At 41.5% G+C, this 15,723-nt stretch overlaps 1 protein-coding gene and 1 pseudogene across 4 annotated transcripts in view; one reads left to right on the plus strand and one right to left on the minus strand.

Annotated features, from left to right (window-relative positions):
- The first annotated feature begins 681 nt into the window (after positions 1-681).
- Positions 682-15,723, plus strand: part of NVL (nuclear VCP like) — a 53,549-nt gene continuing 38,507 nt past the window's right edge. For 2 of the 3 annotated variants that reach the window (XM_080651245.1, XM_080651246.1), the window contains exons 1-9: positions 682-870; positions 4,260-4,333; positions 7,529-7,581; positions 7,664-7,763; positions 10,180-10,237; positions 11,003-11,275; positions 13,861-13,993; positions 14,215-14,291; positions 14,827-14,961. In XM_080651245.1, the coding sequence (XP_080507371.1) occupies positions 814-870; positions 4,260-4,333; positions 7,529-7,581; positions 7,664-7,763; positions 10,180-10,237; positions 11,003-11,275; positions 13,861-13,993; positions 14,215-14,291; positions 14,827-14,961 (960 nt within the window). In that variant the 5' untranslated portion in view covers positions 682-813. Of the gene's footprint in view, positions 871-4,259; positions 4,334-7,528; positions 7,582-7,663; positions 7,764-10,179; positions 10,238-11,002; positions 11,276-13,860; positions 13,994-14,214; positions 14,292-14,826; positions 14,962-15,723 lie in introns of those variants that run through there. The other variant, XM_080651247.1, reaches the window with a different exon arrangement.
- On the minus strand, positions 6,156-6,658 carry LOC308238730 (iron-sulfur cluster assembly enzyme ISCU-like; annotated as a pseudogene). Its single transcript has one exon. The product of its transcript is annotated as an iron-sulfur cluster assembly enzyme ISCU-like (transcript).

The raw sequence follows: 15,723 nt of genomic DNA on the forward strand, positions 1-15,723 counted from the left end.
TTCAACTCCCGTCAGGGGCATGTACCTTGGTTGCCGGCATATGCCCAGTAGGGGGTGTGCAGGAGGCAGCTGATCGATGTTTCTCTCTCATCGCTGTTTCTAGCTCTCTACCTCTCCCTTCCTCTCTATAAAAAAATCAATAATATATATATATATATATTTTTTAAATGGCATAAGGTCAAATGATTTCCAAATGTACAAGATGGTTTAGCTATCTGGGTGACCCAGTCTTTTGACACCCAGCCTTTTATCGGCCTCCAGACATGGGTAATTAAGTTAGAAAAGCAAGCTGCAGGGTGGCGGTGGGTTTTTATCTTTTTTTTTTATTATTGTCCCAAGTGTCTACAAAGCTTCCGGTTTTGTTAAGATTCTAGGCCAAGATTAACTTTGCACCTAATAGAGGTGTGGCTGGAACGCTCGGTGTAAAATAAACAACAACAAGTTTACCAACAGGCGCCGATGATAGAGCCCGACTGGACCCTTCCCGCAGCCGCCGCGTGCGCTTTTTCGCACAGTTGGGAACAATAAAGTTGAGCTTGTTCAAAGGGGTCCTTGTCATCCAGGGACTGTTGCACGAGCCTGCAAAATAAGGCTCCTAGAAACTTCCTGATGGTTTTCCAAGCCTGCTCGTTCTTCTCCGAAATTTTTCTCTCGCCCGCGGTACACACATCCTGCGGGGAGCGGCGTGCGCCAGGCCGGGCGGGGCTCATTTCGGGCGCAGCTGGTACGGCGATTGCTGCGGGCAGCCCCGAGGAAGGACCCTCCGGATCACGTGACGCCGGCGTCCCGGCAGTGGCGGCGGAGACAGACGGGATGAAGCCCAGACCTGCAGGTTTCGTGGATAATAAGCTGAAGCAGCGAGTCATCCAGGTGGGCCTCACAGTGGTCCGCGCCCGCTGCCCACGGCACCTTCCAGGGCGGCTCCCACGTCGGACTGGACTAGCCACCCGCCCCTGTGGGGCTGTTGGCAGTTCCACTCCGCCGCCCGCGGTGCAGGGCCTGCGCGCCCGCTGTGGGGCGGTGTGTCTAGGACCCGCCGGGGTGGGAGGGCGCAGCCCGGGGGCCTGCCCGGGTCCGGTGCACCACAGCGCAGTTCAGGAAGGAGAGCGGAGATGGCCTTTGAGTTAAAAATCTTCCTGTCATGAAGTTAGGACAGAATCGGTCTTCGGCCACTCCCCACTGTACGAGACGCTTTGGGGACCATAAAGCATTTCCATTCTCAAGAAACTTGGGGTCAGTTTGGGATACAGTAAAAATAGGTAGTATGGATGGGACTTTATAATACGCACTTTAAAGTGTTTTTCCCCCATCTTCATAATTATTAGTAGAAGGCAGTGTGTGCTAAATGTCTTGGAATGGTACAGTCAGGAAGCAATCTTATTTAGAAGAAGGGAGACATTTTTCTTTACATTATACTTTGTGAGCTGTATACTTTTCTTGTTTTTCTGTTACCTTACCGGACGCTATACCATCTCCTTTTTGGTTTTTTGTTTGTTTGCTTTTGTTTTACATATATGGTTTTTTCACTCTATTATTTACTTATTTTGGTTAATCCATATCTTCGGGAGAGGGAGAGACAGAGCAGAAACATCGATGTGAGAATGCCTCCTGCACGCACCCCTACCTGGGAAAATTGGAGTTTGCCAGGGCCCTGCCCCAAACCCTTCAGTTGACTTGTCAGACGTCTGGAGTAAAACCCACCTTAAAAAGCCCTACGTGTTTTGGCCCCTTGACCCCTGTTTTGTCTTTTTGTTTTTTTCTTTTCTTCTCACCTTGGCTTGCACTGGCCTAAGCACATGGACCTGCTCAAACATGCCAAGCACAGGACTTTCGCTCTTGCAGTTCACTCACTCTGAATTACTCCGCTGGCTGTTCCTACAGCTTGCTGCTTCACCTCATTCAGGTCTCTGATCCGGGACTCCCAATTGGCCTCTTCTCAGTCCTCACCGCGCTTGCTTGTCCTTCAGCATTTGACATTAGACGTTTCCTCTATTGCTTTTACTTTGGTTCATTATAAAAGCAATAGGTTCTTATGGTTTAAAATAAAAGGAACAGAGGGCATAAAATGAGAAGAAAAAATTCCTTTCACCTCCACTCTACTTCTCCAGAGGTCTCTATTGCATCATTCTTAAAACTTTGTATGTGTATACACACTTGCATATGTATGTATTCATTTTCTTTTAATAACACAGGCTTATTTGCATCAATTCTGCTGCTTTTTTCACTTAGCGGTATACTTTAGACCTCTTCCCACAAATAGTACAGTTGCCTCCTTTTAGCTAGCATATTCTATGTACTGCTGCTTACAAAGTACCCCAAAATTTAGCAGATTAACATGGGTTTGTTTCTGTTGGTGTCAAGCTTTTTTGAATTGCAGTGGGTGTGAGATATGTACAAACATGTAATTCAAAATTTACTATAACATATGGCAGCATATTATAGGAGTCCAGTGAAGGGGAAGGTTAACTAGAACAGTCCAGCTTATGCTACCTAGTCTCTTGTCATCGGAAGCGTTTATGCAGAGTGTTATGTATTAGGATTCTTAAGAAGAAGAATCTTGCTCTGTCAAATGGGGGACCTGGACTGGATAACTAACAAGTATTGAAACATGGAAGTTGACCTAGACATGCCAGGTTTGAAGTCTGACTCTAAACTTAGGTGCTTCTGAGCAACTTATTAACCTTTTATTTATTTATTTTAATATATTTTTATTGATTTCAGAGAGGAAGGGAGAAAGGGAGAGAGAGAGAAACATCAGTGATGAGAGAGAATCATGTATCTCCTGCCTCCTGCACGCCCCATTCTAGGGATGGAGCCTGCAACCTGGGCATGTGCCCTGACCGGGAATCGAACTGTGACCTCCTGGTTCATAGGTCGACACTGAACCACTGAGCCACGCAGGCCAGGCAGTAATTAACCTTTTAAAGGTTAATTTAATTTACACTTCATCTTCAACGTCTTACCTCATAGGAGCGAGTACTAAGAGATAATGTGTAAAAGGCCCCCTGGGACAGGCTCACAGGGCCTTAGTTTCTCATTGATATTTTCACGGTGCTCCTAGACCAGTGGTGGGCAAACTCATTAGTCAACAGAGCCAAATATCAACAGGACAACGATTGAAATTTCTTTTGAGAGCCAAATTTTTTAAACTTAAACTTCTTCTAACGCCACTTCTTCAAAATAGACTTGCCCAGGCCATGGTATTTTGTGGAAGAGTCACACTCAAGGGGCCGAAGAGCCGCATGTGGCTCGCGAGCCGCGGTTTGCCGACCACTGTCCTAGACCAAAAGTAATACCTAATGGATCTGTTTATTAAGTAGTGAGGTTCTAGCAACTTAATAACTATTTAGTTCAAATAACTCAGTAGCCTTTTGAGGTTATAGTAGGTAAAAGTTGAAAGAAAATTAATACATTTATATTTCATTCTGCAATAACCACACTTCTGAGTGGGATTTATGTGCCTAAGGGACAACTTCTCATGCCTTGCACTCAGGTCGTTTCTGCCATTCTCATCTGCTGCACACTGATTTTTACATGGGATTTGCTTTTTATTATAGCAAGTGCTGAAAACCCAGTTTTGCAGATATGACATCAGCAAAAGGTGGTTTAATATTGAAGCCATGAATTGTCTCAGGCTGTAATTCCTACAGTGTTGAGCAGATGTCAAATATTACTGTGTTCCTTCAAATTTAAAATACCCCTTGGTGTCTTTGGGTGGTTAATGCTTTGTTCTGGGATATTTGGGAACCTAGGATATAATAAGTCCTTACTACCTTACAGCTATTCTAGTTAGTGTTTTTGTGTGTCATAGTGATTGATAATTTTAATTAAATTCTCTCATTCCACATGTGACAATCATTTAGTGATTTTTATTTATGTTTATGGTATGCTTTATTAATGAAGAGTTTACATTGAAATATGACATGTTGAGTAGTCCCGTCTCTTATTTGTCAGTTAAAATCTCTGAGTTTGAGCCTAACTGGTTTGGCTCAGTAGATAGAGCGTCAACCTGTGGACTGAAAGGTCCCAGGTTCGATTCCAGTCAAGGGCATATACCTTAGTTGCGGGCACATCCCCAGTAGGAAGTGTGCAAGAGGCAGCTGATCGATGTTTCTCTCTCATCAATGTTTCTAACTCTCTATCCCTTCCTTTCCTCTCTGTAAAAAAGATCAATAAAATATATCTAAAAAATAAATAATAAATAAAATCTCTGAGTTTGAAATATTGAGTGTTTACATTTATCATATTTTCTGTTTTAGTACCTCACCAGTAACAGATGTGGCAAATATGTGGACACTGGAATCATGGCATCTGATTTACAAAGAATGTACAGGTAAAGAAATAGAGTCTGCAGGTTCTTGCTTTTCTTTCCTTCCATTTTGTTCCATTGTTGTTTGTTGTTTCTTTCCTATCATTTTTAAACTTTCCATCCTGCCTAAATTTCCCATTGATATTAATAACTGCTGACATTAGTTCTCCAGTCCCTAAGTTCACAATTCAGGTAAGTTACTAGTATACAAACATTTATCAATCATCTGTTATAGGCAAAGAGCTATCTTTGTTACTAGGGGTAATGGCTACATCTTATCTTTTTTTTTTTTTTAATATATTTTATTGATTTTTTACAGAGAGGAAAGGAGAGGGATAGAGAGTTAGAAACATCGATGAGAGAGAAACATCGATCAGCTGCCTCCTGCACACCTCCTACTGGGGATGTGCCCGCAACCAAGTTACATGCCCTTGACCGGAATCGAACCCGGGACCTTTCAGTCCGCAGGCCGACGCTCTATCCACTGAGCCAAACCGGTTCCGGCACATCTCATCTTTCAGTACCTTATAGTCTGGTCAGGAATATTACTTCTTTTCCTGCTTCATTAAAAAAATTAAACCATCAGGCATGATCTCCCTCAGCTTCCTGACTGTCAGAAATGTGTTACTCAGCCCAGACGGACACGGGAGTTTCCGTTTGCAGATGGCTGTGTTCCCCTATGTCTTCACATGGTCTTTCCTCTGTGTATAAGTGTCTGTCTCCTAATCTCCTCCTCTTATAAAGACACCAGTCCTATAGGATTAGGTCCCATCCATATGACCTCATTTTACCTGAGTTACGTCTTTAAAGGTCCTGTTTCCAGATACAGTCACGTTCTGAGGTACTCAGGGTTGGAACTTCATCATATAAATTTTGGAGGGACACGACTCAGTTCATAATACTCTGCCTCTTGCCTCCCCAAACTTTTTTTTTTCTCACATTCTTTAATTTATTATATATATGCAGATCTGTTTTATGTACAATACTTGGTTCTATCAAACAATCATACCAGGCATTCTATTGGTAATCTGTAAGGTCTGGGGCTGGGAAAGCAGGAACTTTATACCAATTTCTAAAAAATAACTTTGCTTTCTAGCCTGCTTTAGCCTGCTTGAATAATGAGGAAAATAAACTTAAGCTGTCTGACCTTGTAGGCCAGAGACTAGATATGCCCATACTCTCAATGCCATGCCAGGTGTATTTTTTAATTGGATAGAACTGTGTTGTTTTCGAGGCCAGCAGCGAGATAACCACTAAGTGCACATAGGGCCGGCTCTTTAATAAAAAGGGAAGTTCTGCTTGTAGCCTTGCTTAGAATTTGAATTCATTTTCTCTAAGCCCACCGGTGAGCCCACTGGTGAATAAAGTGTGACTCCCCCGGCCTGTGCTCTCGGACCGCGGGACCTCACCCGAGAGCTTTCAATAAACGCGATTTTTCGCTTTTAACCTGCTTGTCTTGGTCAGCTTATTGGTTTCGGTCGGGTTAAGTCTTACATCTCTGATTAAACCTTACATAATCCTTCCCAAAATAGATTCAGATAAAATAGATCTTTGTGCACTTCGTGGACTAGCAAAACTCAGGACTTAACTGATTTCAGTTTTGAGGCTGTACACTCAATTCAAAATATACAGCATTAGGATTAAGGCGGTAAAAGTGGGCTGAGAGAAACCACAGGACTCAGAACAACTGAACTGTATTCTGCTTGCATCAGAGCCACAGTGTGAACAGCAAGTGTCATGCATATGGCCTTTCACTGCAGTGTGAGGAGCTTCCTGAAATCTAAGGTGACAGCAGGGGGCGGGGGCGCAAGCAGCTGAAGGCCTTGCTGGAGGCATCCCCACGGGCTCATTCCTTCTCCGCCTCTCCTTTCGTGGGTTCTTGCTTCAGTTTGTAATCAGCCAGGGCGGCCTTGATTGCATCTTCAGCCAGCATGGAGCAGTGCAGCTTCACGGGGGGCGGGTAGGCACAGCTCTTTGGCCATGTCTGTGTTCTTTATGGTCAAGGCTTCCTCCACCGTCTTTCCTTTCACCCATTTGGTGGCCAGCGAGCTGGAGGGGATTGCAGAACCACAGCCAAATGTTTTAAACCTGGCGTCCACGATCTTCCCCTTCTCATCCACTTGAATCTGTAATTTCATCACATCGCCACACGCTGGAGCCCCCACCAACCCTGTGCCAGCATTTTTAAATGTCTTGTCAAGAGACCCCACGTTTCTGGGATTTTCATAATGATCGACAACCTTCTTGTGATAGAGCCGGGCAGCTCCGGGGCCGGCAGGCGCGGGGTCTGGAGCAGCAGGGCTGACGCAGCCCGCCTCAGACGGCCGCTCCAGTCGCCGCCATCTTGCCGGCTTGCGCCTTGCCTCCCCAAACTTAATCCTTCTCGCTTACAAGTAAAAGAGCAGCAACCCCAGAAGTCTTAACTCATTTCAGCCTCAATTCTAACTCCAAAATCACACCTAAATCTCATCTAACTCAGGTATGGTGTGACTGGAGCTATGATTCATTCTGAGGCCGAGTTCCTCTCCAGCTGTGAACCTGGAAAACCAGTTACCTGCTACCAAAATACAATGGTGGCCCTCGCTGGTATGGCTCAGTTGGTTGAGCATCTTCCCATACACGTAGAGGTCACTGGTTCGATTCCCCGGCAGGGTACATTCCTGAGTTGCAGGCTCAGTCCCCTGTAGGGGGCATGCAGGAGGCAGCCAATTGATGGTTCTCTCTCATTGATAATTCTCTCTCCCTCTCCCTTCCTCTTTCAGAAATCAGTAAAAACACATTTTTAAAAAGACAAAATACAGTAGTGGACAGGTATAGGATAGGCATTTTCATTCCAAAACGGAGAAATTGGAAAGAAGCCTGGAACGTAGCAGGGTGAATGCCGCTAGACTTTAATTATGTGGCTCAGGGTCCTGTCCTGTGGGCTTGTCTGTGCTCATTGGGTCCATGGTGGCAGTGGCGGCTCTGCCAACCTCTGAGCCCCTGGGGAGTCATTCTTCCCCCCCCCCCTTTTTTTTTTTTTTTAAAGGCGGATGCGTGGTCCCAGTTGCTTAGCTCCTTTGGCCTGTTCTGTAGAATAACAAGAAAAATTATAGTTGTAAAGTGTAAACTCCAAAGTTGTTTGAAAATAGGTTTATGTAAATTCAGTGGCACAGTTATATATTCATACAAACTTATGTGTGGGAGACCACTGTACTAAACTTCCGTTATCTTTTTCAGCATAGACTATGGTCGAAGAAAAAGGAATGCTTTTAGGATTCAGGTAGAAAAAGGTGAGTCTATTAGTGTTACAAATGAATTATTAATAAAATTACAGAATGGTTTTAGCTCATGGCGTTTTTCTTTTTGTTTCAGTATTTAGCATAATTACTAGTGAGAAGGAACTTAAGAATCTAACAGAATTAGAAGATGAACATCTGGCAAAAAGAGCAAGACAAGGTGAAGAGGATAATGAGTAAGGATTACAGAGCCGAGGGTTTTTTCTATCAAGCGCATGAATCTGATCACATTAATGTGATCACATTATATTTCTACTCATAAAACTTTCAGTGGCTCTTCATTGCCCAGGAGGCGCTGTTTAACACTTACCTCTCCAGTCCTTACCTGCAGTTTTCTGTAGCTGGAATGTTCTTTCTCTTTCACAAACTCCCACTCGAAGAGTCAGCTTTCAGAATGCTGTGTTATTGTCTTTGTCAGGCCTTCTTAGACTGTTTTCTATTTTTTATTTATTTATATTGATTTCAGAGAGGAAGGAAGAAGGAGCGAGAGATAGAAACATTAATGATGAGAGAGAATCATTGATTGGCTGCCTCCTGCACGCCCCCTACTGGGGATCGAGCCCCCAACTTGGTCATGTGCCCTTGACCGGAATTGAACCCGGGACCCTTCAGTCCGCAGGCCAACACTCTGTCCACTGAGCCAAACCGGCTAGGGACATTTGTTTGTTTTTATATGTTCAAATCCTGAAGTGGTATTTCTGGGGACAGATTTATATTTTCAAGCATGTATTTTTTTTTTTTTAATATATTTTATTGATATTTTACAGAGAGGAAGGGAGAGGGAGTGAGAGCTAGAAACATCGATGAGAGAGAAACATCGATCAGCTGCCTCCTGCACACCTCTCACTGGGGATGTGCCCGCAACCAAGGTACATGCCCTTGACCGGAATCGAACCCGGGACCCTTCAGTCTGCAGGCCGACGCTCTATCCACTGAGCCAAACCGGTTTTGGCAAAAGCATGTATTTTTTAGTGCATTTGGAGCTGCCCTCCAAGAAAGGTTGCCTTAGTTTATACTCCAACAGCTTTGTGTGAAGAATGCACTTCTCTGCCCCCTTGTAATCCTAGTTATACAATTATTTAATCTTTGCTAGTATTATAGGCAAAAATTGATCATATTGTTTTTATTTGTAATCTATTAATAACGTGATTTGTTTTTTACTGTTTCATATTTCTTTGTGAATTTCTTATGGATTTTGTCTTTCATTTGAGAAGTATTTGAATTTGCCTTATTAGTTGTCAGAGTTCTTTGTATAAAATAGCACCTCTTTTCATATGTATTGCAAATGCTTGTCCCATTTTGCCATTTGCCTTTTCTTTTTATTTATAATGTCTTGATTAGAGAAATTCTGCATCTTTACCTAGTCAAAGCTACCAACCTTTTCCTGTGTGGTTCATGCTGTGAATGCTTACATAGACCTCTATCACAGGAGCATATAGAATAATTACCTGTATGGTTTTCTTCTTCTTTTATGGAATTACATTTAACTACTTAATCCACTTGTAATTAATTATACTAGTATGGCATGAATTGTAGGGCAAAATGATATTTACCCAAATAGTTGAATAATCTACCTTATTTATATTGAAAAGAAATGCCCCAAATTGCCTTAGTTGAATTTAATGAATAGCAAAAGAATTCATGTCTTAATTATAAAACTGGGTCATAGCATTCATGTAAACCTTTTTACTTGGAAAAGCCCCTTTCTTACTTAATTATTTTCTATAGAAACAATAATAAATAGTAGTAGAGTCCTATAGTTATTACACACCAACTGTGTATAAACTAAATTCTCAGTTTGTAATTATTAGAATTTATCCTTCTTTTTTTTCATATGGTGTTGAAAAACTCTTCGTATCTTCATTCCTCCGAACAGATTTGTAAAAGTTCCATTTGGTTACATGGCTGACTGGAGTATTTCTTCTCCTGGCATCGGATAGTCCTAAATGAGACCCTTTGATCTAGTGGGAATTTACATTTCACTTTTATTTATTGCTCAGCTAATGGGAGCCACAATTTATTAAGCATTTACTAGGTATTAAGGACTTTGCAAGCTTTCTTTTTTTTTCTTTTTTTTTTTCTTTTTTTCTTCTGATTTGCAAGCTTTCTTTTAATCTTCTAATAATCCAGTGAGATATCCATTTTGTAGATACGGAAGCTGAGGCTCAAAGAGATTAAATAGAAGCTGGTAAATAACTGGTAAAGCTGGATTTTTTTTAAATTTTTTAAATATTATTGATTTTAGAGAAGAAAGGAGAGTGAGAGAGAAGTAGAAACATCAATGAGAGAAAATCATTGATTGGCTGCCTCCTGCACGCCCCCTACTGGGGACCAAGCCCGCAACCCAGGCACGTGCCCTTGGCTGGAATCGAACCTGGGACCATTCAGTCTGCAGGCTGACGCTCTATCCACTGAGCCGAACCAGCTAGGGCTAAAGCTGTATTTTGAGTCCAGATTTCTCTGATCCCAAAGCATGTACTCTGAACCACCATAATAATATTCTCCCTCGGTGTATTTTCCTGTTTTAGTTAGTAATTTTTTTTAGGATGTAAGAGAAAAGCCTTTACAATTTTTTTTCCTCTTTTCACTCAGGTATACTGAAAGCTATTCAGATGATGATTCAAATATAGACGATGACCCAGATCCACAGGTAACATTTAATGGACATACTTGGATTCTTTTAAAAATCATGATCAACCTCCTTAGAGAAAAATCAGTGGTGAGGAATACAGGGAGAGACTTTGAACATCTTCCTGTAAACAATTGAATACTTCCTGTGTACAGTGTTAGTGAACTCTGGAGTTAACCGCTGTGCCCATATTTGTTTTTATAGCCTATTATAAAAACGGAAAAAGAAGGGAAGAGAAAGGCGATATAAAGGCAGACATGCACAGAAAGAGGAATTCATAGTAAAAATGAAGAAAGGATACATTTTCTGCCAGAGTTAACATTATCAATAAATAGACTTGGATTAAAGGGAAACATGGGAATAATATGTAAAATTACTTGTAACTTACTCTTTTTCCCCCCATTGTTACTTCAGTTTTTTAATTTATTAATAACCATGATGATACTCAGATATATGTGATCTAGTTTTTAATTGATGGGATAGTAGTGACTCTCATTGACTGCCTACCAGCTCATTTTCATACTTGCTTCTGTTATATTTTTAAAAATTCTTTAGTTTTATTTAACTGCCAATTATGAATTGGTACATTAACTTGGAGTGGCAAGGGGATACACCTTTTTGGATAGTAAATATTTGTGTTGGAATCATCTCATTGCAAACACACATTTTTCTGACTATAAACGTTACAAGAAGTTGTTGGAAGCACAAAGTAGAAAGCGTGTTAATATAGGCCGTCAAACCTTCATGAGTACCTATTAACTTATGCTAAAATCATGTTTCTCCCAGTTGGCAAATCACATGAACTCTTCCCTGCTCTCCTTATATCGGAAAGGAAACCCGGATTCTGTTGCCAGTACTCCCGAGGGGGAGCAAAGAGAAACCAGCGGTTCAGCACCACCGAGAGCGCCCCAAACCGGCTCCATTCCGTCAAAGACCCCGGCCAGGGGCTCTGAAGGAGGCTGGTTCATTGACAGAACTCCAGGTGGAAAGAAAGACAGTTTTTTCTTGGACCTCTCAGAGGAGACAAGTAATAATAAGAAGGCATCATCTGAGATAGAGGTATTTTCATAGTGAAATTTTAGCCCCACATAGTTAGAGCACATTGCCATCTTTTCGTTGAAGATAATATTAAGCAGATTCTTGTGTTAAATAAAAGACATAGGAACTTTGAAATACATGTGGAATTTCATCACTTCCTACTGCTGCCATCATTTCCATCCTTGACCATACCTCTATCTACTCTTTCTTGTCTTAACTATTGAAATGAACTTCCAACTGGGGTTTGCGTCCACTCTTGTTCCCCTAGTTTATTCTTCACACAGATGTCTTTCTTATGGGTTAAGTCAGGCCATTGTCAGTCTTGTATTAACAATCCTCCAGTGGCTTAGTTAGTCTAAAGTCAAAGCTCTTGCAGTTGCCAGCAAAGCCCTATGATTTGGCTGCCCTGCTGCCCTAGTCTCACCCACTGTCCCCCACCTCCACCCACACCTGCCAGTTTGCTTTGGCCACAGTGCCTGCTCGCTGTTTCTAGAACACACCAAGCACCCTAGGGTCTCTCTTGAGGCATTTGCACTTGTTCTTTGTGTCTGGACCCTCCCCAGATGCCAGTGGTTCCTCCTCATTGCTTCAGGCTCTTTCCACGCGCCTTCTTCACTAGAGGCCTTTTCTGACATGACTGTAAACCAGCACATCTTTGGACGTTCTTTCCTGACCCTGCTGTATTTCTTTTTTTAAGTACTTCTGACCTCCTGACTTGGGTAATTGTGTGGTTGGGTGATTTTGTTTTTTGTTGGTTTTTTTTTGTTGTTCACTAGAATGTCAGCTCTAAGAGAGCAGGGCCTTTGTTTTGTGTATGTGTCCCTGGCTAAAATACATCTAGCATGTAATTAATTGTCAGTTTGTTGAATTGGTGCTAATGAACTTCCTGAGGTGCATTTACTAGTGAGAGTTAAAGAATGACTACTTGGGCCCTAGCCGGTTTGGCTCAGTGGATAGAGCATTGGCCTGTGGACTGAAGGGTCCCAGCTCGATTCCAGTCAAGGGCACATGCCTTGGTTGCAGGCTCCTTCCCAGCTCAGGCCCAGGTTAGGGTGCGTGCAGGAGGCAACCAGTCAATGTGTTTCTCTTACATTGAGGTTTCTCTCTGTCTTTCCTTCTCTCTTCCACTCTCTAAAAATCCATGGAAAAATACCTACAGATTAGATTTAAAAAAAAAAAAAGAATTACTACTTGGGGGATGTATTACAGAAATTTAACAGTTGTAGGGAATAGGAAAGATAGCTGTTAAAATAGCAATTTGGTTTATTTTCACTTTAGGGTAAAAGGATCCTACATAAATGGAGACATGATAAAAGTATATAGAATAGCCAAAACCGGTTTGGCTCAGTGGATAGAGCGTCAGCCTGTGGACTGAAAGGTCCCAGGTTCGATTCTGGTCTAGGGCATGTATCTTGGTTGCGGGCACATCCCCAGTAGGAGGTGTGCAGGAGGCAGCTGATCAATGTTTCTCTATCATCGATGTTTCTAACTCTCTATCTCTCTCCTTTCCTCTCTGTAAAAAATCAATAAAATACATACTTAAAAAAAAAAAGTATATAGAATAAATAGACGCCCTATTTTTTAAATTTTTTAAAAATTGAAATATACATAAAGAAAAGTAAAGATTGATGAATTACCACATACTGGCCACATTGAGCATCATTCTTTTTTTTCTTTTTTTTCCCCAAATATATTTTATTGATTTTTTACAGAGAGGAAGGGAGCGGGATAGAGAGTTAGAAACATCGATGAGAGAGAAACATCGATCAGCTGCCCCCTACACACCCCCCTCTGGGGATGTACCCGCAACCAAGGTACATGCCCTTGACCGGAATCGAACCTGGGACCCTTCAGTCCACAGTCCAATGCTCTATCCACTGAGCCAAACCGATCAGGGCAAGCATCATTCTTAACTTATTGTTTTCAATGCCAGGCAGAATGAGAGGGTATTTAGAGTAATTGGTCCCACAATAGACTGGCTGTATTTGCCCCTTTGCTCCAGGGCTCCAGTGCGGAAAGTGCTAGCCACATGTGGCTGTTGAGTACTTGAAATTTGACTGGTACAAATGAGGAACTGAAATTTAAATTTAAAGACGAATAGTCAATTCAGTTCTTGGCAATGCACTTCTAAGTATGTTTGGCCAGCTTGGGTAAGTGAATTACTTTTTCACCTGTAAAGTGAATCTGCCTTTTGCCTTTTCAGCAGTAAATTTTATGAAATCTAAATACGTGCTAAGTATTTCCCATGAGAATTTAGTGTCTGTCTTAGATGTGCTTGCTATAAGTATAAAGTCCACATTGGTCTTTGAAGATTTACTATAAAAACAATACAAAACACCTTGTTAATTTTCTACACTGACGCTATATTGAAATGGTAATGCCTTGAATATATTTGATTAAATAAAATAGATTATTAAATTAATTTCAGCTTTTTTTAAATGGAGCTCTAGAGTATATAAACTTACCTGTGTGGCCTGCATTGTATTTCTCTTGGACAAGGCATCTCTAAGAGGTTTCCAAGAACCAAGCCTTTTGGTTTGCCCAAATCTTTCTCCTGTTGAATTAGTAATGAATCTTTTCCAAATCCCTTTGCTTTAATCATCCAGGATTCCAAAGAGTCATCTCTTCTGGAGAGTAATAAGAAAAGGAAAGGCAGGTTAAAGAGCAAAGGAAGCAAAAGGAAGAAAGAAGATCTTCAGGAAGTAGATGGAGAAATAGAAGCTGTCCTGCAAAAGAAAGGTGTGCGATGCGGGTCTTGTGGGTGGTGGTGGCCGTGTTTGCTTTGAGGGAGGCATCACTCTTCCAGGCTGATTTGCTTGGGGGACCTTCCATGTGCAGAGACATTTATTAGAAAATGTGTCAATAGCTAATGGATCTTTGTTTACTTAACAATTATTAAGTATAATTTGAGTTGCTAATGAATCACTAATCTTTTCACTTCCTCCCTTTTCGTTTACCAGCTAAAGCCAGGGGGCTAGACTTCCAGACCTCCAACGTGAAGTTTGAAGATATTGGAGGCAATGATGTGACACTAAAGGTTATTCAGATTCAGAATTTTACTTCCCGTGGGTATTGCTAATCAGTTATGCAAATCAAGTCCACGTCTTTGTTTCTAATAGGAACTGGGTGTAGGAAAGGAAGCTGGAAAGGGGAGAAGAGCAAACCGAACTTGTACCCTGCAGGGTATTGAGGGATAGAAGCAGCATAATAGCTTCAACTTTGTCACCACTTTAATTGTAGTGTGCATAAGCCCCATGCTTTATAAGTGCAGCTATTTAAAAGTAGTAATAATAATGGTTCCTGCTTATTTTTTGTGTCGGCTCTGTTCCGGTTCCCTGCTAGTGATTTCTCAATTCATCTGCAAGGGAGACGTTAGGAAGTGGAAGCTCAGTGATGTTACTGCTGAGGCCACACAATGGGCACCAGAGCTGGAGGTCAAGCTCAGGTCTAAATCCAAAGCATACCTTCTCTCTCCTATATTTTATTGCTCCCAAGAATAGGACATTTGATTCTGTGTTGATTCTTGCTCCCTCGGCTTGGGAAAGACATCTGTGCTGTTTCTTCCCTGCTAGGAGGTCTGCAAGATGCTCATACACATGCGTCACCCGGAGGTGTACCAGCACCTGGGCGTCACACCCCCTCGTGGAGTCCTCCTTCATGGGCCACCGGGCTGCGGGAAGACATTACTTGCACATGCGATTGCTGGGGTGAGGTTTGCTGGCACTTGGTTGCTTTTGCTATTTTTGTTGTTCGTTTGTTTTTACTCTTTGGTTAACTTGAACCAGGCTTGGCATATTCTCAAGAGGACTGATTCCTCTTCCACTGTTTTACCTCTTTCATGCTGCTGTTCATGAGATGCTATTTTTTTAATCTTTCTTTGTTGTTACTTTTAAACTTTTTTCCTTTATTGATTAAGGTGTTACATGTGTCCTTATCGCCCCATTGCCCCCCACATTTTTTAAATCTTTATTGTCCCCTTCTAGCCCACCCCCCACCTCTGAGATGCTATTTTTGGTATCCAGTTATTTATAAGGCAAGGATTAGGTGAGAAGCAAAATCATATAGCTGTGAACAACCCCCCCTTTTTTTAAAAAACACATTTACATTTTACATTTTAGTTCTCTTTCTCTTTAAGCCAGTAGTTCTCAAGAGCAGTGAAATAAGAAAACTAAGGATGTATTTTTTTATAGATATAAATTTATTCAGGATAATAATGGTTTTATACTTTATAGGGTTAAAATGTCCTTTCTAAAATAGATAATCGGCAAAATGAAAAGTTAACAGTCTTATTTTAGTCCCATCAGAATTTTCAAAAACTGTTTTGGATAATAAAATGCAAAATGAGTACTTTAATTTTAAGCACAGGGTGCTATACTGATCACTAATAGATTAGTGCTCTATGAAACAAAAGCCTTTATAATGGAGAACTTGATGGATTTGCATCATTTTATTCATTTGTTGGATAAATC

The sequence above is a fragment of the Plecotus auritus genome (genome assembly GCF_963455305.1).
Source record: "Plecotus auritus genome assembly, chromosome: 14".
Classification (NCBI taxonomy): Eukaryota; Metazoa; Chordata; class Mammalia; order Chiroptera; family Vespertilionidae; genus Plecotus; species Plecotus auritus.